This window comes from Haliotis asinina, chromosome 4, assembly GCF_037392515.1.
Source record: "Haliotis asinina isolate JCU_RB_2024 chromosome 4, JCU_Hal_asi_v2, whole genome shotgun sequence".
Classification (NCBI taxonomy): Eukaryota; Metazoa; Mollusca; class Gastropoda; order Lepetellida; family Haliotidae; genus Haliotis; species Haliotis asinina.
Window position 1 is genome coordinate 59,004,434 of NC_090283.1, and position 26,243 is coordinate 59,030,676.

The 26,243-nt window shown below is 44.2% G+C and overlaps 1 protein-coding gene across 1 annotated transcript in view; it reads right to left on the bottom strand.

The window, feature by feature from the left end:
- LOC137282684 (uncharacterized) overlaps window positions 1-25,661 on the bottom strand; it is a 30,860-nt gene extending 5,199 nt beyond the window's left edge. Inside the window, exons 1-5 of the mRNA XM_067814471.1 lie at window positions 25,585-25,661; window positions 25,021-25,183; window positions 18,085-18,131; window positions 1,350-1,498; window positions 184-269 (exon numbers count right to left, since the gene is read on the bottom strand). Of these exons, the coding sequence (XP_067670572.1) occupies window positions 184-269; window positions 1,350-1,498; window positions 18,085-18,131; window positions 25,021-25,183; window positions 25,585-25,661 (522 nt within the window). The remainder of the gene's footprint in view (window positions 1-183; window positions 270-1,349; window positions 1,499-18,084; window positions 18,132-25,020; window positions 25,184-25,584) is intronic.
- Between the last annotated feature and the right edge of the window lie 582 nt (window positions 25,662-26,243).

The window sequence follows — 26,243 nt, forward strand, 5'->3', positions numbered from 1 at the left end:
TCAAATGACAGGTCCAGAGATCTCTGGTCGACTCAAATGACTAACCTAGGGATCTGATCTCTGGTCCACTCAAATGACTAGCCTAGAGATCTGATCTCTGGTCCACTCAAATGACTAGCCTAGAGACCTGATCTCTGGTCCCCTTAAATGACCCATCTCTTGTTGTAAAGGTGATGTACTCACAAATTCTCTGGTCATGTGAGGGAAGTGTTTCTTGCATGCAGCCCAGTCCACAAACATGCCGGTCGGATCAAGCAGAGTTGGATTGTCTGCAAAGTAAAAGATTCACTAGCAAGATTAATAAACAAACAAAACAGATATCGGATAGGTTAGCTATTCTCAAAACGTGTGTAGCCTTGAACTTGTTAAGCCCATTCTTAACACAATGGCCACGATCAAAGCTAAGAATAGTCTGGCTATGAACATTTTGAGAATAAGGGCCCTGAAACAATTGATATGTGAATTTTTGAGAGCACTGCTTAGAAATAAAATTCACAGGAGATGTAAAGATCTGCAAATATGAAAATTGTTTCTTTATTTTCTGTATATCAGTTGTGAAAATGTGAAAGTAGTCCATGTGAGCAATATTCCAGCTTTATGACTACGGATGGTGTGAGAAAAGGGAGCGTGCTAGTGGCGTTCTCAATAATTGAAATAATCGAAGATTGGTGGCAGTGATCAAACGATCACATTTACTCATAAATGAACACACACAATTTGGGAACCTCTGTAGTAGAGTGTGAAATACTTTACAATGGAAGATAACTAGGACATTGAAAGCATTTGTAATTCTAAGAAAACTCCCTTTATTCATTAAAAAGTAATACCTGATATTTTTGGGAGAAGGTGGGAAATTTATGTTCATGATGTATTAAGCATCACTTTAAAGTAGCAGGTTACATCATTTTTAGATTAGAAATACAATTTGCAGAGTTTCTAAAGAAAACAACAGAGAACCACACGTTTTTTCATACTTATCTGCAATAACAACTGGCAGAGGAAAATCTAAAAAATTAGTCTAACCAAATTTTTTTACGATTGCCTGGAATTGAACCAACCATCTGTTGTGAGATATCAACCAATTCCCAACACAATGTGTGTAGAAATATATCCATCTGTACATATATATATTTTTAGCCAAAATTTTTGATGAAGGTACTCTTCTCAGTGAAAAGCATACTGAACTACAAAAATATAATTGCGTTGTATGTCAGTTGTGGTAGCGTCTGCAACACCCTGATGGAATTATACAACACCAGGTGTCTCTAACTCTAAGACCCCAGCAGGAACCATGTTCAAAGAATAGCACCAGAGCGCTTATTAGAGGAAATACAATATACAGGTGTTACCCATTGTCTGTTTACACTTAAGGGGCGGAAGAGCTGCTTTGGGGGTTGGATTTTCATCAATCTTGGAATTGGCAGTGGAGAAGAACCCTCGTCTCCTGCCCCTGGTTGTGTTTGGGGTTGGCTCAGGCTGTTGTTCGACCTCACGAGGGCTGAAATATCATCATCTCATAGAAACTTAGGCGCTAGCCATAGTGGTAAATTACAGGTCGGTACAGCTTACAGGTAAAATTGTTTACATTTCAATACAGTGAGTGAGTGAGTGAGTGAGTGAGTGAGTGAGTGAGTGAGTGAGTGAGTGAGTTTTAGCAGTATCACGGCAGGGGACATCAGAAATGGGCTTCAGACATCGTACCTATGTGGGGAATCGAACCTGGGTTGTGAGACTTTGTGAGCGAACAATTTAACCACTAAGCTACTCTTCCACCCTGCATTTCATCATACAAATTATACATTTCATCCCTGTACAAATGCAGCTGCTTTTTAAATTTTTTTGTTGATTTTTCATTTTTCAGTCCTTTTTGTGATTAAAATATAATCTGAAATATATTGAAAGTTTCCAAGATTTCAAACTGCTGTGTGTGCATGTTGTTATGTGGGTAGCGTCTTATCAGTTTCAAAGACAAAATGTTACTGCAGAATGAAAGAGTGAGTGAGTGTAATGCTTTTACCAATATCTCAGCGGTGGGGAACACCATAAATGTAACAAACAAACAAACCAAAGGTGAGGCATACTGCAGAAGTTCTTAGCAAGTGAACCTGTAGGTTCAAAAGTCTAAATTGATAAATATTTGTTATTGTTTTTATCATTAAATTAATTTACCATGGACAATTATATATTAACTATCTCTTGCACGGATGGGTAAATGTTTCTTCTGAAAGTATGGAAACTTAAAGGTCACATGCAACCAAAAAATCAAACATAATTAAAACACATTTATCACTTATTCATGACATATAATATACATTGCTGCTTTTAAAAAAACAAATAAACACAATTATAATTATACAATCGCGATTCAAAAGTGCAATATTTTGTACTTGGGCTTACTTCCCCCGAAACGAAGCCCTCGGGAGACCGAACCCAGTCATAGCGGGTGGATATGCACTCAAGTGTAACGACGGCTTCCGATTGGCTGTTTTATTTGCTGATATGCTGAGGGTTCATTGTGTGTACAGAAAGATGATCTGGTTGATGGGCATTTTAGAAGTAAAGCCAGTCACAAGGAAGTAAGATTCTTTATGGATAGCAACTTCTTTCTGTGTACTTGATGCATCGTTTCAGTATGGATTCATATACTGTTGTCAAACAAAATCATATACACGAAAAGAAGTCGTTATCCATGAAGAATGTATATAGGGATGTTGGGTTTAGAAAATACATGTTCTCTGAATTTGCGCTCGTTCCAATAAAAATCATGTCAGTAGAGATGGTAAACTACTGCGTGGCTGGAATCTCATCCAAGTACAAAGCAGGACTTGAAACTGACAAGAGTTTGCACAAGTTTCCGTCAGATCCAGTAGTATAGGGAATGACAGTCCGAAAACACTTTTCAAAACCCCCTCTAAAAAGCCTCATTTACTAAATGAGGCTTTGGTGGGACCCTTAGCTCTTGATATTATTGCCCCTACTACAAAGCCACGCCATCACGTTTACCGTGACTTGGCAGGCGGTAACACTGTGCCGTACGGTACGATCAATAATTTGTTGTAAGTTTTGACTGACCATATAGGATCGGTGGCTCGCTTACGGCTATGTTATGTTTATATCGATGAAACAGTTTAACGTGAACCGCCTACGATCTCTTTGGTGTTCATAATAAAGGCTTGCTGGGCTTTTTGTATTCCCTGTGCTATGTACTTTTTTTTCTCGTCCTCGCTGATAGCAGACTTACGAGACTTGGATCGAATATCTTGTTTCATTCCGTTATATTTTTTGAGTTCAGAGAGGATTGAACTAAACTCCTCTTCTGAGATCTTACTGTCAGAGAGTGCCGTGGAAATTCGCTCACACACTGTGTTCAGCTTTGCTTCGGCCAGAACCCTGATCTCGTCGTGTTTCAATGCCTTACGATTAAGTCTGCGTGATACTAACTTAAGAGCCAACCCTACCAACCCTGTCACCCCAGCCGTTATTTCAATACCTAGCACTATAGGTGCAGCCACGATGGTGGTTAACAATCCAACGCCTGCCGCCCCTAGTCCCATACTGGTTGCCATAAGGGTAGTGTCAGCCCCATCCACGATATTGAAAGCTCTATTATATTTTTTACATAGTGCTTTCCGCGTGTCACGGTCTTGTTCTAGTTGACGTTTTACATCACATAACTGCCTCAAGCGGAACCCATCTACGGTTTCCAGCGTCTTCGCTACTTCCTCTACGACTGGGTATAGACCCATCCTATAATATATATTTTGAAAGATATTTTAATTGGGGTTCAGTTAAAAATCTTTCAATGTATTTGAAGCCTACAAGATCTAGACCATCAATCAGGGTAATAGGTGAGAGGTTAATAGACTTTCCTGTTGTAATAAAAACCCCACTGAGGCTTATTAAGCGGTTTATAGGGGCCCCGTGGGTATCCTGTTGTATAACAATACGACAATATTTACCTGTGTGTTCATCAAACCAGTGTATTGACACCCCGGGTAAAATTTGTTGTTCTTTTGAGGTGTTTTCATTACCTAAATAGAAAAAGAAGACTTCTATGATGAGTGTGAAAGGGGGGGATATATCAAGATGTATGTTATATATATTATTGCGAAATGGTAATTTATTTGTTACTATAGTCCTTAACCTATTTTTCCCGGGACCAGCAGCCATCATGATTAATGACCTCTCCGGAATGAAATCCCCGACCCAACTACCGTTGTTCTTAATCTTAGAGATCACCCCATTTTCACCTATTGTGATATAAGGTGAGGCTGGTGTTAAGTTGACCAGCCATTTGGGTTCTTTAAAATCTGATAACAGCACCCGTTTGTACACGTTGTCTTTGAAGTGCAGGATGTATAATTCACCTTCCTCACCAGGCTGATCGAATCCCTCTGTATCTCCCAGGTCGTTAAGTGTAGTGTTGGGATGATGACTAGTCATTATTATACTATTATGATATAATTTCCAACTGGTTTTCTGATAATAATTCAGGGGTTAACTTAATACCCATGAAGTGTATGTTGTCAGGCAGGAAGATATTGATTAGTGATATCTTGTTTTCTACGATCACGTTGACCCCCTGCAGACTGGTCTTGGAGTCGACACCCACCCGCACGTAAACGTTGCAAACTTGATACTGGTGTCGTTTCACCCACCCGAGTTTGATCCCCTTCACGATCTCGACATCATTCACCGATGGTTCCCCTAGGTAGACTTTGATGAACAGTGTTGAGTTTGCCGGTAGACTCTCTAGTATCTTGACCACGCCTTCGAATTCAGACACCAACTGCAATTTCACGTTTTGCATGGCCGGTTTACTCGATAGCATGTGGGCTGCTATAGTGTTGACTGGGCTGACGACTATACTACGTCTCTGAGTTGGGACGTAAGCCACGAGCAGGGTTCCATTGTTCACGACTTTGTTTAGGTGGTTGTCTTTGTTATCCGTGAACACGTAAGGGGAGACGAGTCTAATATTGAGAAACCATTTGTTATCGGGTAACAACACCCACTTGTCATCTTCGGTGAAGACGAGCATATATGGTTTGTTTTTGACGACGGTAGTGCTCTCAACATCGTCTAAGTCGAACAGTTTACCTCCGAATGATGGGTATATTCTCCAGTTGTCATCACCGGTGTTGACGAGGGCGTACTTAGTGTTGGCTGTTGCTCCTGTGGTATCTATCATATCACTTAGGGCTCCACCGGAGGAGACTTCAACGCGTTTGTAAATGTTGTTTTTCAGTTGCAAGGCATACGATTTACCATCTACTCCGGGAGCGTCGAAACCGCGTGTGTCTCCGAGGTCGGAGATCCCGATATTGACGCATTTTTTCACTCCGGGCCCTTGTGCGCTGGTCATGTTACGTGAAGCGTTAAGCTGAGGTATCCTATATTTACAGGATTATGATTTATATCTAACACCGATATTGTCAGCTCAGGTATGTTGCCTTGGGTTAATCTCTTATACTGCCGTGGTGAAAATGACTCGGTTCTACCGTCATTGAATTTCTCAGTTTTCACCGGCACTGCTCTCAATATAGTGGAAGGGTGACCTCCTTGAATGTTATACGTTGTGCTCACCTGACTGAGATGAATGTATAGCTCTCGGTACGGTACTAGGTCGGGTAACTTCGTGCCTGTGACGGTTGTTGTTGGTTTTATCTCGTCAGGAGACATACCGAGTATCCTCGCTAATGGTCGGCCGAGCCTCAAAGGGTTTATTCCATTGTTGATTAACACCACTGTACCGTTTGAGTCGTTCATCTTGAGTTCGGCTCCCAGGGGTTTGAAGACCTCGTCGTTTAGAGAGCACACGCTGTAGTAGCCGTCAGTTATCTGGCTGCGAGTTCCACTGACGAACAGCTTATTGTTGCTGATATTAATGTTAGTCCATTGCGGTAGGTAGGTGATATCGCAGAGTGCGACTTCAAGTTGACCTGACGTGTTATCGATCGCGTGCGTCAGCTGAACGGCCTCACCGCTCGTTATTCCTGGAAGTGTTATGTACATATTATAATATATGAATTATAAATTATAATATGGATTTAGCACACTTGAAAATCGTGGTGAATGCAGATGGTACTGGGTTTAAAACAACCTTTATTGATATCTTTGAAAAGTATGTCGTGTCCGTTAATAACGCGCAGGCGGTGGTAAACTGGAATCAAAACCCAATGCAGTTTTGGCAGAACCAACTCAACTTTGCTGTGTGGTGTCCGACGACAGGGTCGGGTGTGACACCAGACTACGGTATAGACGAACTGAGTAAGGCGGTTGTTTTGTTTCATATTTATTATCAAACGAGACGAATATTGAAGGAAATAAGTGCTCCTCTTCCCCAAGATAAAGCGTGGAGTATGACGAATAACCCCTATGATAGACGCGCTTATGAACGTGTTTGTGGGGAGTTTGAGATTCCAACGAATAAAGACTTTCGCCTTCCTGGTGTGAACCATGGTCTCGGTATAGTTCTCGTGTACTTCTACAGGTCCGGAAAATATTATGCCGGTTCTAAAGATGGTTCATACAACCCAAACCGGCATACATTTACAGGCCCCACAACGAATGAAAAGATCCATGTCAGCTGTATAAAGCAAACTAGTCCTGATGCAGCCACAGCCTGGACTAAAATGATCCCAAAAACATCGAAAGGATTCACTCGTGCTGGTACAATACGCTTGAACGACTCGATTCGAACGTACATGTGGGCGCTGTTGGGTGCGCAGTCGATGACGCGTTCTAACATCCTCGGTAAGGGAACTGCTTACGACGCTCAGACACAATTCGTTTCCAACGTTGATGATGCTATCAATTCTCCAGTTGATCTCCCGAGGGCTATCGACCGTTACCAAAACGTGTTAGAATACGCCAGATCGAAAGTCAACTACGTGTTCGGCGTGGGGCTGTACATGTCTCCGAGTGATATGCAACTGAGAATAAAAAAAGTGGTGGGTTATAACAACGAAATAGTCATAGCCACGAAGGATCAAAAGTTGGGTATCAACCCCGATATTAACACCCCCTATATCCCACACATCCCACCACGTGAAAAGGGTATAGTGGCGCCACCTCCGGAGTCTAAAGTTCAACCAACACCACAGGAGGTGGCCCCTCATATGCAGGCCTCCTATCAGCAGCATATTGATAATAAAACAGCCTTAGTGGTTGGTGGGGTAACTTTGGGACTTATTTGGTTAAAGATTTCTTAGCCGCTACGTACACCAGACCAGCCACGGCGACGATGGCTGCCCACAGGTTTTGACTGAGCCACATGGCAGTTTTAGACAGAGCGCTCAACAACCACGAGACGATGCTACCCAGGATGCCGGGAAGGGCTTCGGCGGCTTTACCAGCCAGTTTAGCTAGGCCTTCCCCGAGTTTTTTAATCCAGTCTTTAACACCACCACCACCACTTGGAGTTCCCCCGCCGGCACTTGGGGGTGTGGGGGCACCCCCCACCAATGACACCACCAGGGTTGATATGATGAAACCCAATGCAGTCAGAATGCTGGCGATGGTGATCCCTTGCTCCCGGAACAATATCCGAATCCTGTTGGCTAAAGTTGTATCCTCGTTCAGTATTCTATCGATTGTTTCCCGAATACGACTGATCTGGGATCGAAGCTGTTCACGATTCGAGGAAGCGGCTTCCAATCGTGTACGTCTCTCGTCTTCTAAATCACGTATTCGTTCATTGATACGACGCTTCATATCATCGTTTTCAGTTTCGTTGAGTTTGGTTTTTTCCCTAGCGATGTGCTCGTCGATTTCGTTCAGTTTCCCCATGTTGTTCACGAGTTCTCCACGCACGCGTTTCACGGCTTCGTCTAAGCCGTACAGTTCCCTTACCGGAAAGTCAAACCCCGGTAACGGTTTGTCCCAGTAGGTGCTCAACAGTTTTTCTATGCTGTCCGAGGCTTCTGTAGCACGCTGTGGTGTCATTTCATCTCTAGTGGTGAGGTGGGATCTGGTAGCTTGCAGATCTTCTTTAACGGCCTTAGGTATTGCACCACCGTAATCAGGCATGTTTAGATGTTCATAGATAAATTCAACACCATTGCGGCTGGCTAGAGTTGACAAGGCCAGTGGTTTTTTATTGATCTTGTTAAAGAGGTCAACCTTTGGGGCAGACTTAAGACGTAGAACACCCTTTTTATCAATAAAAAAATTATTGTAGTCTCGACCCTTTGGTTCAACGTAGTTTTTATCACTTTTTAATCCTTCGTAATAATCATTTACCGTTGTTTCTAAAAGTTGTTGGCTCAATGGTGAACTAGTAAATGAGGTCTCCTGCACATCGGATGCCTGGGCACTAGCGCCCGGTATCTCATCCATAGGTATGTCTTCGTCCATTGTTTTATATTAAAAAAATATTTTATTTATATAACAATGTACGGTAGAAAATTAGATCCTTTCAGAAAATTGAGAGAGCCATTAGGTGCCAGAGCCGTGCGACAGTCGGTGACCATCACCAACAATCCCAGCAAGATAGACCAGAACCAAACTCTGCTGGTTAGATTTCCAAACCTTGGTGAGAATGACCTCATTGTACCAGGCACTGTTCGACTGGCGTTCAATATCACGTTGACCTCCGACAACGACAAACGCGAGCTAGTGCGGAACGTGGGTCGAGCTATCATCAAGAAAACGACCGTCAAGATCAGCGGTAACGAGGTGCTGAGCATCGACGACAGCGACGTGTTTCACTGCTACAAGGATCTCTGGAAAAGCGAGAGAGAACGAGTCAATGATGTGTACCAGGGTATCAGCAAATCAACCCGGGCGCGCATAGGATACGTCTTCACGACAGACCAGCAAGACAAGCTATCGGACGGTGAAAAGGCTATCGCTCTAGCATACGGGAATCGATTCTGCGTGCCGCTCGACTTCGAGTTGCTCACGGGACACGCGCCGTTTTACCAGGCCGCGCTGGGTGATAGGCTTGAATACGAGCTCACGTTTAACGACTATAGCAAAGTAGTGCGTACGCCGAACGGTGATGAGGCCAGTTATGCCATAGACAACATCTCTCTGGAGTTCGACATGGTCACTAGCCCGGAGCTGGCCAGGCAGGTTCGAAGCCAGTACTCTGGGAAGATGGCTATACTGTACGATCGCGTACTGAGGCATAGATCAGTCGTGCGAGATAAGAGCGACACTGTGTGGAATATCAACCTGAACGTGCCGGCGCGATCGATGAAAGGTATCCTGGTCGTCCCCGTGGAGGATTACGATCCATTCCGGAGGGACAGCGAGAAGTTTTTCAACCCCGAGATTGAAAAGGTGGAAGTGACCATCGAGGGCGTGCCCAACCAGCTGTTCAGTCATGGTATGAGACCACACCAGCAGTGGGATGAGATAAAAAAGCTACCAGTGGGGGATTACATAACAAAGGACCTGGACCTCGGCTCCGTGCAGATCGGTGAATATCTGACCACCAAGTACGCCCTATGGTTGGACATGCGATCCACGGATGATGATAAACTGCACGGTAGCGGGCGCCGTATAGATAACGGCAGCGAAGGGATAACCATCCAGATTACTAAGAAGGCTCAAACCGCTGGTAAGTTGAAATTATATCTGTACGTTATTATGGACGCGCAACTTAATATAGACAATGGGAGATTCGTGCAAGCCATCTACTAGTGGGGGAGACCCCCTGGGGTTACCCACTGACCCACACTGCGCTATCATATGTGGGCAGACTGGCTGTGGGAAGACCGTTTTCGTCTTGGATATGTTGGAGGGTTACTACAAGGATGTGTTCGATAACATCGTTATCATATGCCCTACTCTGAGCATGAATAAAACGTACGCGCGACCTTGGGTAATGACGGACCCGGACGTACACAAAATCGACCCTGGAACACGCCTGCAGGACTGGTTGAAAGCTCTTCACGAGAAATTTAAAGGGGAACCGACGCTGTTCATACTGGACGACTGCAGCGCTAATCGCGAGATAACAAAAAAGAGAGACATGCTATCGTACCTGGCCTTCTCCGGCCGGCATGCAAATCACAGCGTCTGGGTGCTAACGCAGAAGTTCAACTCGGTGTTGAAAGACCTCAGGGAGCAGACGCGATGGGTGGCCTTATTTCACTGCAAGGACAGGGATTCGTTTGAGGAGTGTTTGAGAGAGAACGATGTGATGAGTAAATTAGAACGGGAACGGGTGAAGAAACAGCTCGCTGAAACTAAACACGCTAAGCTCGTTCTAAAGACCGACCAACCAGTAGCATATATAGTATGCTAAGCAAAGCTAAGCAAAAGCTAAGCAAAGCTAAGCAAAAGCTAAGCAAAGCTAAGCATAGCTATGATATTTGAAGTATTTGTCGTGTGCAACTTAACCTTCATTTCTCTGTGTTTTGTTTGTATCGGGTATTATATAGTTAAAACTAAATCTTACTTGTTATATTATAAGATGGAGTGTGAGGAATTGCTCGAACAATTGTCTGTGGAGGGTTCCCCAACTGGGGATTCCCCCAAGCGAGAGAAACTGGTGGCGTTGGCTGTTGGCGGCAAAGCCAAACATTACTTTGGAGACTACACCCCGGATAAAATTAACAAAATGTCAGCCGAAGAAATCGATAAGCTGTACGCTAGATACGAGTCCCGGCTCGGAGCAGAAATGACAAAAACAATAGGATCGGCTATGACCCAGATATACACCGGTATTGTGTCACATTTCCTTCCCATTCCACCAGAGCGCCGACTTTACCTGTGGGAGGACCTCGAGAAAGACCCTTTTATCGAACACGCCGTGAGCTCTATCAGCTGCGGGCTGTACCACAAATATGGTATGTTGTTGGCTCCAGTGACGGCGGCGATTATCACAGCAAAGCATTGTCAATTTGAGAGAAAGAATAATAATAATAGTATAGATGGATGCTGCACAGGAGGAGACCCCAGTGGAGGTACCCCCAACAGTGATGGAGGAGACCCCACCCCCAACAGTGGAGACCACTTCAACAGTAACCAGACAGAAGAATCCTAAGAGAGTAGCTGCCGGTAAAAAACGGTGGTGTAACCAACATAAAGTGACCAACCCAACCCGACTGTTGTTGGCTGTAGGTGTAACTGCTGCCTTGGCTATCTCGTGGTTATACGTGGGGGTACCCTCCCACAGTGAGCCACCACCCAACAGTGAGCCCCCCACCCACAACAGTGGGGGTATGGGGGTATCCCCCATGGTAGACCCGCATATCATGTTATAATTTTAATATTTTATATCATATACATAATGTCTGAGGGGAAAACGTTCGTCAACGACGCATACCACGCCACAGTGGTCGCTAGTCTAGCCGTAGGGTACGCTCGGTTGACTAAAATGGTGATTAAACAACCAACTATCAAGCTAGATTTCAACCTGCAGGATATGGGTATGCTCATAATGAACCTTGGTATGGCGATGGCCACAAAAGACATCCTAGTAAAACAAGGGATCATACCTGATAATATAATGAAATAAATATAGGGATGGCCACGATAGCTATGATGGTTGGTGGGGCGTTAGTGAATGCCCTGGCATTTTCCGGGAGTAATTTCCTCTTCTCGAAACTACGAGATGATCACGCGGCTGAAATACAGGAAGAAAGGAAGCGGCACGATCTCGCTACTGAGAAATTACAAAGAGCACAGGCCGAGTACGCTAAAAAACGTCTCCAGAGGATCGATTTTATTAACGAACAACTACAGCGTGAAAACCATGCCGTTCAAACATTCAACGATGTTGATGAAGCAATGAAAGAATACTATCTACTAACTGGTAAACAATTGGAACCGCTCAATAAACCCACACTCGCTCAGTACTACACACCATCCAAGGGACAAATGAATCGTGAACTGGGCTTCATAGTGTTGGGTATAGCAGCTACTGCGTTGGTTGCAAAGCAATTAAACTAAAATACCTATATAAGTAAACATGAGACCCGCTCCATACCGATGCGAATATATACTTATGGGGAAGACCGAGGCCTGTGGTAGGAAATGCAGGAATCAGGGGTTCTGTTGTTTCCATATGGGAAGTCCTAACTACACGTGTTCTGTGTGTGGTATCGGGGTTAAAGGACACTACTGTTTATGTAAAGCTCACGGAGCGAACGTAGTCAGACATCAACTCATCTACGAGAATAAAAAAGGCTACATAAAAGAACGTAGGCGACTGCTCAAGATAGCCACTTAAGAGTTACCTCCCCTTACTGTGAACCAATTAGACATTGATTCTCTTAGGTGTAAACACTATGGCTACTGTGCGCGAGCTCAAGAGGGTCGCAAAACAGAGAGGTGTTATCGGGTATTCTAGAATGCGGAAGCCAGCATTGTTGAGATTACTAGGTTTAGAAGCCCCTCCTACGGTAAAACAATTAAAAGCTCAAGCAAAACAGCTTGGACACACGGGTTATTCAAACCTGGGGAGAGCCGGGTTAACCGCATTGTTATCACATACCCCCGTAGCACGTCCCACTGTAAAACAACTGAAAGCCGAGGCACACGATTTGGGTTTAGGCGGGTATTCCCGTATGAGAAAACCACAGCTTTTAGAATTATTACGACAGAATAGAGCTATTGACCTACAGTTCGTTCGCACTGAGCGCGCTGTAGGCAACTATTTGAGAGGTTGGCGCATGCTCGTCGATAGAAACATAGACATTACAGATATCAAGCCTCTGATAGCTGATAAGGTCAACCAGGAACTAAATAACCTAGGAAGTATCAAGTTTCAGATCACGGTGAAAATGTCGCTCGATAAGGAGGGCACCACAGGGGTCACTGAGTATGTTCAACCTTACTTCCGAGGCAAACAAGAGGTCGTCACACATACAGAGACCATTGACGCATCAATCGATAATAGTTTTCAGCAGATACGAGAATACCTAGAACGCTACACGCACATGGGGTCCGGGTGGGCTGTAGATAAAATCGATAACGTCTATCTAGATATAGCTAACTACGTGCCGTTCAGAGGCGGGTCATACCTAGCCTTGTCTCCCTACTATAAGAACAAACAAGCCATAGTAAACGTTAAGAATAGAGGAAACGATTGCCTGAGGTTAGCTATCAGGTCAGCCTTATTTCCAGCTGCCACTAATCCGAACAGGCCTTCTAATTATCCACAGGACGATGGGCTCAACTGGGATGGTATAGATGAACCCACCCCAATATCCCAGATCACTAAAGTAGAAAAACAGAATAATCTGGCTATAAATGTCTTTGGACACGAAGGTATCACAACAATAGTACACAGGGTCAGCCCGGTGAAGGATCGCCAAGTTATTAATTTATTCATGATCAAGCGAGGTGAAACGTATCACTACACATGGATAAAAAATCTCAGCCGGTTGTTGCACGACCAGTCGAAACACGATGGGGAAAAACACTTTTGTATACGATGCCTACATGGCTTCACCCGAGCTGATTTATTAGAATCCCACCGGGATGATTGTCAAGGTGTGGGGCAGACGGCGATACGAGTCGACATGCCTAAGGAAGGTGACAATATCCTAAAATTCAGTAACCACAAGAATCAAATGTCTGTGCCTTATATCATATACGCCGACTTCGAAGCCTTAGTTGTGGGTGGGGATTCCCCCACACCCCCTAGTGGGGGTAGCTTCACCCACAAGACACAAGAGCATAAAGCCTGTTCGTTTGGATACATTGTCGTCCGTTGTGACGGGGAAACGAAAGCTCCGGTAGTGTATAGGGGCCCTGACGCGGCTGAAAGGTTTCTAAAGTGTTTGCAGGAGGAAGAAAAAATTATTAGGAATACATTATATAGAATCGCTCCCATGCGTATGACCCGAGCCGACAGGCTAGCTCACGCTAGTAGCACTAACTGTCACGTGTGCGACTCACCACTTAACGGTGATTCGGTGAGAGATCACTGCCACATAACTGGTAAGTATAGAGGCGCCGCTCACAACGCGTGCAACCTCAAGCTTAAAATCAACCCTAAGACAATAAACATCCCCGTTGTCTTTCACAACTTGAGAGGGTACGACTCACACTTGATCATGCAGGCCATCGCGAAAATCGATGGTAATATATCGTGCATCCCCAACAACATGGAGAGATACATCTCCTTCAGCTTAAACGGACTTAGGTTCATTGACTCGTTTCAATTCCTCCTGTCGTCACTCGACAGTCTGGTCAAGGCTAACAATACCTTCCCTATCACCGATCGATACACAGACGTCGAGACTAGGCCCCTGCTTATGAGGAAGGGTGTGTACCCATATGAGTACATGGATAGTTGGGTCAAGTTCACCGAGACCAGACTACCTCCTATCGGCTGCTTTTATAGCAAGCTGAATGAGGCGTCCGTCTCACGAGACGATTACTCGCACGCGATTAACGTATGGAATAAACTGGGTTGTAAGAACCTGGGCGATTATCACGACCTGTACTTGAGGACAGACGTACTGCTGTTAGCCGACGTGTTCGAGACGTTTCGGCGGACATGTTTCAAGCAGTATAAACTCGACCCCGCATGGTATTACACCAGCCCAGGTCTGTCGTGGGACGCCTTGCTTAAAAAGACCGGAGTTAATTTAGAATTGCTCACAGATTACGACATGCACCTATTCATTGAGAAAGGCTTGCGAGGTGGGATTTCCATGGCATCCAAACGATACGCGAAAGCAAATAATCAATACGTGAAAGGTTACGATCCTAATAAACCAACCAATCACATTCTCTACCTCGACGCAAATAACCTGTACGGCTGGGCCATGAGCCAGTATCTACCTACAGGGGGATTCGAATGGGTACCCCACGTTGATGTTATGAGCATTGCACCAGATTCGAACAAAGGTTATATCCTCGAGGTTGACTTAGAGTATCCCAAGGCATTACACACATCGCACAACAGCTATCCCCTTGCACCCGAACGTATGAGGGTTAACCCAGACTGGATGTCTGAGTACCAACATAACTTGTCAGGTGGTCGTGTGACAGACGTTGAAAAACTCGTGCCTAACTTAATGAATAAGACCAAGTACATCGTTCACTATCGCAACCTACAGCTGTACCTGTCGTTGGGTATGAGGCTGGCCAAAATACACAGGGTGCTCATGTTCGACCAGAGCCCATGGATGGAGCCCTACATCAGAATGAACACAGACCTACGAAAAAAAGCCACCAGTGATTTCGAGAAAAATCTCTACAAGCTCATGAACAACTCGGTGTTTGGTAAGACTATGGAGAACCTGAGGAAACGCGTGACCGTGAAGCTGGTTAGATCTAGTGAGGAAGACAAGCTCAGGAAATTGATAGCCAGTCCGGCATTCAACCGTAGCAAGATATTCACAGACGACCTGGCTGCCCTACACATGAAGAAAAGCCACATAAAATTCAACCGACCTGTTTACGTGGGGATGAGCATCCTCGATTTATCCAAACACCTGATGTACGACTTTTACTACAACGAGCTCAAGAAACAGTACGGCGACAGGTGTGAAGTGCTGTACACTGACACGGATTCCCTGCTGATGGAGATTCGAACCGAGGACGTGTACGAGGACATGAAAAAACACATCGATTTATACGACACCAGCGACTACCCTAAGACCCATGCCATGCACAGCACGGTAAATAAAAAGGTCCTAGGTAAGATGAAGGACGAGTGTGCTGGCACGCCCATAGCCGAGTACATAGGTTTGAGGCCAAAGATGTACTCCATACTGAAAGCCGACAATAGCGAGATCCGGAAGGCAAAGGGGGTTAAGAAGTATGTGGTGAAACAACACATCAAACACGCCAGATTCAAGGAAGCCCTGTTCAAGACCCGTACCTTTAGACATAAAATGAACACACTTAGAAGTGATGGGCACAAGATATACGGACTGACTATAAACAAGACGTCCCTATCGCCTATGGATACGAAACGTTGGATAGCTATTGATGGGATAAACACATACGCGTATGGACATGAAAAAATTTGAGTCTATTTACTACAGCCCGCGTGGGTACTGGAAAGGAGCTAGCGCAGTAGATAAGCTAGCTAAACTAACGCGAGTACCCCCGGAGGAAGCCAAAGCGTGGCTTGAAAAACAAGCCCTGTGGCAGATCTATTTACCGGCACCACGCTACGTGCCTAGAAGGAGGTTCGGTATTAACATACCTAATAGCATTCACCAGGCAGACCTACTGTTCCTACCGCACGATAAGAGGTACAAGTATGCCTTAACCGTAGTGGACGTAGCCAGTCGTTACAAGGAAGCCGAACCCTTGACCACGAAAGATTCGGCCCAGGTAGCCAGAGGATTCGAACGTATATACAAACGCAGTCCGCTGACGTGGCCAACAGAGCTGCAAGTTGACCCCGGACGGGAGTTCATGGGTGCCGTGTCACAACTGCTAGCCAAACACGATACGAAGGTCAGGCGTGGCACGGCTGGAGCCCATCGCAGCCAAGCTATAGTTGAGAGATTTAATAGGACTTTGGCTGAGCGCTTGTTCGGCCATCAGTATGCTAGGGAGATGACCACCCCTGGAAAACGATCGACCGAATGGGTCACGAGGTTACCCGAGGTGGTGTCGGCAATCAACCATGAAGTCACCCGTCTCACCGGTAAGAAACCGGCAGACGCTATCAAACTAAAATCAATAGTTGCAGAGTCGGCCGCTCCATTGCGTGGGAAGGAGAAACAGATACCGGATAGGGCCCTAGTGAGGTATCTGTACCAGCCGGGGGAACACGAGGGTGATAGCCGTAAGCGAGCCACCGATCCTATATGGTCAGTCAAAACTTACAACATAGATAAAGTGGATATAAAAGCCGACGAACCTAACTTGTACTACTTGAGGGGTGGGCCGGGTAGGGGGTTTGTAAGAGAAGAATTATTGATCGTACCGTACGGCACAGTGTTACCGCCTGCCAAGTCACGGTAAACGTGATGGCGTAGCTTTGTAGTAGGGGTAATAGTAGTAAGAGCTAATGGTCCCACCAAAGCCTCATTTAGTAAATGAGGCTTTTTAGAGGGGTTTTTGAAAAGTGTTTTCGGACTGTCATTCCCTATACTACTGATCCAGTCATCCGGAAAAAAATGAATGTAGTTTGTTTGCAACTCACAGACATAAAAACATGTTATGTGTATCACACGTGCCTAATTACATAATGTGGCATACACGGGACTCGGTTGCACGAGTCATAAATCAACTTATTTTCTTTATGTCATATAGCCTGATAGGTGTTAAGTTCAAATTGCACATGGTCAATGATTGAAGCTGTGTATTGCATGTTGTCTTTAGCAGACAGGCAGACAGACATATAGGTGTGAATAAACCAGACACTGAGCTTTCTCTGTGACAGGGACTGCTTACCACAATCAACAAGTTGTTTTACGTAACGAGTAGATTATTTACTTGTTTTTGTACACAACCAAGATTAGACTACTGCTCACGACCTCAGACGCTGGGCATGCATACTGTTTCAAGCTCCGCGAACCTATTCACTGCGCATGTGTTATGGACGCAGCGCAGCACAGCTATTGAAACCAGTTTTCCCCCCAGCGCTGGGGGGAATTTTGTGAAATGTTTGAACTCCGATTTCGCGGGCTTTTTTTCATCGCGTTTTTTTTTCAATTTTATAGGTTGAATTGGCATTTTTTATGATTTGTTCTGGTAAGTGCACACCGAAAGGTACCAGAATTTGCAAAGTTGTGTTTTACGTTGCATGTGACCTTTAACTGAACTTACATGGTACTTCACCCTTGTAAGTGGGAGACAATGATTAAATGCCATTTTTGGAATGCTTCTGTCTTCAAGCAAAAGAGAATTGTGTACATTATAAAAACATTTGTATAGGTAGTAAATGAAACGAAATAGTAATATTGAAGCAATATCATGGCAGGCGACACCAGAAATGGACTCCACACATCGTACCCATATTGGGAATTGAACCTGGGTCTTCAGCATGACAAGCGAACGCTTTAACCACTGGACAATTTAATACCAAACTAAATTCATGGAAGTTATGTATACCTTCATGTACCATTGTAATATGTATGCACGCAGTTACTTTGTACATGGATCAGCATCAATGCTATGGAAACTAACACTTGAAGTGTTTAAACTCACGTTGTGGCGTGTAAAGAGATCCTCCTGATCTTCTTCAGCTTTATTTCCTGGAGACATAGGCGCAAAACATGAGTCAGTGGGATCATTTTCCACATAACCACACATTTTTCAAAATTAAACACTTGATACTTAACTTTGGACGGTTACTTTTTAAAGTCACCATGTCGCACTACTCTTCTCTAAATATAAACAATGCATTTGTCTCAATAATACCATCACTTCTTAGGGAACGTAATTTACCAAAGAAAGCATTAAGTACTTAGAATACAATATTGAATTAAAAATGTTCGAATGAATCAATGCAATGTTGCATAAAATCAACTTACATGCTCTCTACTGAACAAACTATATTTCAAGTAAACTCCATAGAGTTATGTCCCTTGGAGTGCTCTTTATGAATATCCCACCCACAGCTTGTGATTAAAATCAGGTCAGCTAACACTGACAATATCACGTGCAACAGGTTTTGATGTACGCAGTTTGACCAATGGTGAGAGGCTGAGAAAGCCACATATTAAAAATGACTTTTGCCGGGAAAGCTACAATTTGAAAATGACTATTGCTGGGAAAGCAACATTTCCAATAGGTTAATTAATTAATGGATTACAGTAACTGGTAAAATAGTGTCCCCACTTTAACTGACACTGAGTCAATTTTTTGTTTGCCCCACTTTAACTGACACTAAGTCAATTTTTTGTTTGCCCCACTTTAACTGACACTGAGTCAATTTTTTGCCTATAACACATGCAAGAGACTTCGTGCACCCCACAAAATGACTGTATTTCCCAAAGTTACTAATGTTAGAAAATATATGTGTCCTCAATATGGACAACATCTGAAATCTATGCATCAGCTGGCTGTCACATTTACATACAATTAATGGAGTGTTAAAATAAGCAGACACTCAACTCTGCATTTCCATGTACTTCACAGGTGTGTAAATCTGGCCATTGTTGTCACATGACTCCCAGCATGTGTAAAATATGTAAATGTTGTGATTGACCAGGGTTAGGTGTGTCATATATTCAGTGCATGCATAAATGGTTGGTATTGGGTAAATAGATTATTACAACATTGACACTGCTTTAGCATGTATTTTAATGGTTCTGTAATATAACTGTCACACTGGATTCCTTGTAGTGAGATAATTAGGAATAATAATATTTAATATTATTTTCCCTAATAATAATAATTAATAATAATAATTCAGGGGGACTCCTTCAGTCCATTGCTTTTTTGTCTGTCTCTAAATCCTTTGAGTTTCCTGCTCAACGGGGAGGAAGGGTACCATCCCGGACCTCCTCAGCACAGATCCCCAACACCTCTCACTCATCTCCTCTATATGGATGATATCGAGCTCCTTGCCAAAGGAGAGACCAATTTGAAAGAACAGGTTCTCCTTGTCGAGTCCTTCTCTAATGATATTGGCATGACATTTGGACTCGAATACTCTTCATTTGAAACGTGGCAAGGTAACTAATGATGGATCGGTCAAGTTACAAGGGGGAGGAGTTATTGAGCATCTTGTTGAAGATCAGGCCTACACCTATCTTGGAATGCAAGTTCGAGACAAGCTCCAGAATGCCCTGATTCAAGATAAACTTCGGGCCGAGTATAAATCTCGTTTAAAGAAAATCTGGAGTTCAGAGCTAAATGCTCGAAACAAAGTCAAAGCCACCAATACTTTTGCTGTGCCAGTCCTCTCCTGCTCCTTTGGAGTAGTTGATTGGACAAAACAAGACATCCAGAGTCTTGACCGCCAGACCAGAAGGATCATGTCTGATAACAGAGCACACCACCCTCGTTCCTCTCTTAATCGTTTATATATGCCAATCAATTCAGGAGGACGGGGTTTGATTAATGTGGAAGCTCTTCATGACAGAATTTTATTGTGTACTTTTGCACATATTTATTTGTCAGATGATCCTCTGGTGATGCACGTCAAGATTCATGATGAAAGCAAGGAATTCCACAGCTACTTTAAGCGTGCCAAGGTTGTTGGACACAATTTGAAATTTGACGTTGATTTTGTTGATGGCGATGTACTGCTGGACGGTACAGTGATGGGAGTAAACCAGGTGTAGTCTTTCACCAAGTCTGCCCAGAGTCGGTCCTTTGTGGAGAAGCTTTCAGAGAAGCCATTGCATCGTGTTTACATGCAGTGTGTGGAACAGAACAGCAATCCAACTGACTCCTTCGCCTGGATGAAGTCGGCTGGTCTCAAATGTGAAACTGAGGGCTTCCTTTTTGCTGCTCAGGACCAGTCACTTCCCACACGCAATCGCCAGAATGTTATTCTTAAAGAAAATATCAATATGAAATGTCGTCTTTGCAATGAATTTACAGAGACTGTCCAACACCTTGTCAGTGGATGCCCTTCCTTGGCACAAACTGCATATCTCAAAAGACATGATGGCATGGCTCGCTGCTTTTATTATCGTCTCCGCCATGCCTGTGGCTTTGACTCCGAGGTCCATCCATGGTATGACCCTGAACATGTCCAGGGCGTCCTGGAAAATGATGCTTTTAAACTTCTCTGGAATAGGCCAATATACAGCCTGAGACGAATTCCAGCCAACAAACCTGATCTTGTCCTTTTTGATAAAGCCAATGAAATTATTTATATCATTGAATTTTCTGTCCCTTTTGACAACAATGTGATTGGCAAGATTCAGGAAAAGCATGATAAATATGCGGACCTCGCCTTTGAAATGTCTCGCTTGCATCCCAAGTACACTGTCGTCAGGCTCCACATTGTTCTCGGTGCCCTTGGTTTGGTACCTCCTGATCTCTTGGCGCAGATGAGGAGAGTGCCCGGGTTCTCCACCGGGACCACAGCCCTTCTGACAATCTGGGTAATGCAGAAGGCTGCAGTGTTGGGGAGCCTCCATATTCTCCGGAAAGTTCTTGGTGGGTTCGACTAGGCAGTGTTTCCTGGGAGAAGTCCCATTCGCTGTCTGGGCTGCGTGTAGAGGGGGCGAGGGCCCTGAGCTGATGATGAGCTTGACCAGCCTGACTGTGCCAGGATCATCCGAACCCTCTCTGCTGCATTTTCATTCTAATCTGTAAAAAATAATAATCAATTTACAGAGACTGTCCAACACCTTGTCAGTGGATGCCCTTCCTTGGCACAAACAGCATATCTTAAAAGACATGATGGCATGGCTCGCTGCTTTTATTATCGTCTCCGCCATGCCTGTGGCTTTGACTCCGAGGTCCATCCATGGTTACGACCCTGAACATGTCCAGGGCGTCCTGGAAAATGATGCTTTTAAACTTCTCTGGAATAGGCCAATATACAGCCTGAGACGAATTCCAGCCAACAAACCTGATCTTGTCCTTTTTGATAAAGCCAATGAAATTATTTATATCATTGAATTTGCTGTCCCTTTTGACAACAATGTGATTGGCAAGATTCAGGAAAAGCATGATAAATATGCGGACCTCGCCTTTGAAATGTCTCGCTTGCATCCCAAGTACACTGTCGTCAGGCTCCCCATTGTTCTCGGTGCCCTTGGTTTGGTACCTCCTGATCTCTTGGCGCAGATGAGGAGAGTGCCCGGGTTCTCCACCGGGAGCACAGCCCTTCTGACAATCTGGGTAATGCAGGAGGCTGCAGTGTTGGGGAGCCTCCATATTCTCTGGAAAGTTCTTGGTGGGTTCGACTAGGCAGTGTTTCCCGGGAGAAGTCCCATTCGCTGTCTGGGCTGCGTGTAGAGGGGGCGAGGGCCCTGAGCTGATGATGAGCTTGACCAGCCTGACTGTGCCAGGATCACCCAAACCCTCTCTGCTGCATTTCTATCTCAATCTGTAAAAATAATAATAATAATAATAAGTCCTCTCCTATTCCTTTGGAGTAGTTGATTGGACAAAACAAGACATCCAGAGTCTTGACCGCCTGACCAGAAGGATCATGTCTGATAACAGAGCACACCACCCTCGTTCCTCTCTTAATCGTTTATATATGCCAATCAATTCAGGAGGACGGGGTTTGATTAATGTGGAAGCTCTTCATGACAGAATTTTATTGTGTACTTTTGCACATATTTATTTGTCAGATGATCCTCTGGTGATGCACGTCAAGATTCATGATGAAAGCAAGGAATTCCACAGCTACTTTAAGCGTGCCAAGGTTGTTGGACACAATTTGAAATTTGACGTTGATTTTGTTGATGGCGATGTACTGCTGGACGGTACAGTGATGGGAGTAAACCAGGTGAAGTCTTTCACCAAGTCTGCCCAGAGTCGGTCCTTTGTGGAGAAGCTTTCGGAGAAGCCATTGCATCGTGTTTACATGCAGTGTGTGGAACAGAACAGCAATCCAACCGACTCCTTCGCCTGGATGAAGTCGGCTGGTCTCAAATGTGAAACTGAGGGCTTCCTTTTTGCTGCTCAGGACCAGTCACTTCCCACACACAATCGCCAGAATGTTATTCTTAAAGAAAATATCAATATGAAATGTCGTCTTTGCAATGAATTTACAGAGACTGTCCAACACCTTGTCAGTGGATGCCCTTCCTTGGCACAAACTGCATATCTTAAAAGACATGATGGCATGGCTTGCTGCTTTTATTATCGTCTCCGCCATGCCTGTGGCTTTGACTCCGAGGTCCATCCATGGTTTGACCCTGAACATGTCCAGGGCGTCCTGGAAAATGATGCTTTTAAACTTCTCTGGAATAGGCCAATATACAGCCTGAGACGAATTCCAGCCAACAAACCTGATCTTGTCCTTTTTGATAAAGCCAATGAAATTATTTATATCATTGAATTTTCTGTCCCTTTTGACAGCAATGTGATTGGCAAGATTCAGGAAAAGCATGATAAATATGCGGACCTCGCCTTTGAAATGTCTCGCTTGCATCCCAAGTACACTGTCGTCAGGCTCCCCATTGTTCTCGGTGCCCTTGGTTTGGTACCTCCTGATCTCTTGGCGCAGATGAGGAGAGTGCCCGGGTTCTCCACTGGGAGCACAGCCCTTCTGACAATCTGGGTAATGCAGGAGGCTGCAGTGTTGGGGAGCCTCCATATTCTCCAGAAAGTTCTTGGTGGGTTCGACTAGGCAGTGTTTCCTGGGAGAAGTCCCATTCGCTGTCTGGGCTGCGTGTAGAGGGGGCGAGGGCCCTGAGCTGATGATGAGCTTGACCAGCCTGACTGTGCCAGGATCACCCGAACCCTCTCTGCTGCATTTTCATTCTAATTTGTAAAAAATAATAATCAATTTACAGAGACTGTCCAACACCTTGTCAGTGGATGCCCTTCCTTGGCACAAACAGCATATCTTAAAAGACATGATGGCATGGCTCGCTGCTTTTATTATCGTCTCCGCCATGCCTGTGGCTTTGACTCCGAGGTCCATCCATGGTATGACCCTGAACATGTCCAGGGCGTCCTGGAAAATGATGCTTTTAAACTTCTCTGGAATAGGCCAATATACAGCCTGAGACGAATTCCAGCCAACAAACCTGATCTTGTCCTTTTTGATAAAGCCAATGAAATTATTTATATCATTGAATTTTCTGTCCCTTTTGACAGCAACGTGATTGGCAAGATTCAGGAAAAGCATGATAAATATGTGGACCTCGCCTTTGAAATGTCTCGCTTGCATCCCAAGTACACTGTCGTCAGGCTCTCCATTGTTCTCGGTGCCCTTGGTTTGGTACCTCCTGATCTCTTGGCGCAGATGAGGAGAGTGCCCGGGTTCTCCACCGGGACCACAGCCCTTCTGACAATCTGGATAATGCAGAAGGCTGCAGTGTTGGGGAGCCTCCATATTCTCCGGAAAGTTCTTGGTGGGTTCGACTAGGCAGTGTTTCCTGGGAGAAGTCCCATTCGCTGTCTGGGCTGCGTGTAGAGGGGGCGAGGGCCCTGAGCTGATGATGAGCTTGACCAGCCTGACTGTGCCAGGATCACCCGAACCCTCTCTGCTGCATTTTCATTCTAATCTGTAAAATAATAATAATAATAATAATTAGGAACATATGGTGAAGTGATGCCCATGCTTGAGCACTGCTATTAACGTCCGTGCCTTTTTAGACATACACATGATGTCTGTTTAAGAGGTTCAAATACTGGGTGTATTGGTTAGAGCAATATGTATGGTAGAGAGTGTGTGTCTGCTGGTGTGTGAGAGGGTGAGGGTGAGGGTGAGGGTGAGGGTGAGGGTGAGGGTGAGGGTGAGGGTGAGGGTGAGGGTGAGGGTGAGGGTGAGGGATGGGGTAGGCCTAGGGTGGAAGCGGTGTGTCAGTGCTAGGATACTGACAAACCTTTCTGATCAGTAGGTTATATCGTTTATACATTCTGTAATGGAAATTGCATTACATTTTGAATAACTGACCTTTTGTACACTTCTTATGTGCTTATCATCATGTGTTATTATTATATATAATATACCTATTGGTATATAATGTTGTGTTAATTATAGAAACAAAACCTCTTGTAATCTGAATAAAATTATGAGGAAATATGTCTTGTTTTATTAAATATGGTAACAGGTTTGAGACACTAGCCATGTTTTCACAGCATAGCTGGGTGAGCCACATTCAATGTTCATGCAACCGTAACTATTGCCATAAGAGCCACATCAGTTGAGGGTCTCTGTTTCAGAAATGTGGCTTTCCCGACCCATAACATGACGAAATGAGGATGTATACTGTCAGTCATAGCTGCAAATTTAGTTATATCAGCAATACCAGTGACTAAACAGTGTGGAAACTGTTCACCTCAATTTAGTTTCGATTATCAATTTCAGTCACGTCTTAAGGGATAATTCATATTTTTTTTCTTATTATTGAATAAATATGACAGGCAGATCTGCAAAACAAGAAACAAAATTGGTCTGGCCTTTTTAGATAAAAATGAAATGCATAATTTCCAAGGGGAGATAAAAGGGTTAAAGCAATTAATAGTTCAAATTCCATCACCCGGACTTCCTACCTGAGGCACATACAGATAGTGAGGCAGTAGTTGGTCCTTGCTCTGCTCCAGTTCAGCATTCCTGACTTTGTTGTAGATAAATGTTATTCTAGCATCCATTCTGTCGATATCCTCATCACTTAGCTCATTAGTCTCAGGGTCTCGATATTTCTCCCCAACGATGCTGAAACAATGAACAGACTATCAGTGGACAGGAGCTTCTGTTTCTTCAGTAAAAAGTTTTTTTATGTTTGAGTGCTGGCCTGTAACGATTGTTGCAATTAATATTCTGCAACACAGCAGCATTTGGAATACCTGCCTTCCTGCCACAGACTGCCAGATTCTCAAATTCACCTGCTCAATGTGTACGATCAGGTTAAAATTGAAATTGTTACTCTTTCACAAACTTGATTTAATCATACTAAGTAAATTAGCAGTTTTTGTGGGCAGGTACGTTTTGGTCAGGGCTGGCAAGTTTTACATCTAACCTGCATTGTGGACTGGCTGAAATTTTTGGGAGTTTCATACCCTGAACTCAGTGCAACATACAAACACGTTTGAGGGTGAATTGAGATTGGTACATACTGCAGGTCTGTTCTGATTCCTCCAAGTACTCCTATGTAGGTCTTTTGTAGGCTGTTGAGCTGTTCCTCCAAGAACATCACATCCTGTAGGCAGAACATCACACTTAACATCACAACTTGTAGGCAAAACATCACTTATCACCACAAGCCATTGGTAGAACATCACTCTTAACATCACAACTTGTCAGCAAAACATCACACTTATCACCACAACCCATTGGTAGAACATCACCCTTAACATCACAACCTGTAGGCAGAACATCACTCTTAACATCACAACCCACTGGCTGAACATCACTCTTAACATCACAACCTGTAGGCAGAACATCACTCTTAACATCACAACCTGTAGGCAGAACATCACTTTTAACATCACAGCCTGTAGGCAAAACATCACACTTATCACCACAACCCATTGGCAGAACATCACTCTTAACATCACAACCCATTGGCAGAACATCACTCTTAACATCACAACCTGTAGGCAGAACATCACACATAACACCCCATAGAATATCCCAATAGTAGGGTTACAGAATGTCCCATTTATGGGGTTGCATATAGTCATAAAACAGTGGGGTTACAGAATGTACCAATTATTTTGTTACAGAATGTCCTAACATAGGGGTTACAGAATATAAAATAAGTGGGGTTACAGAA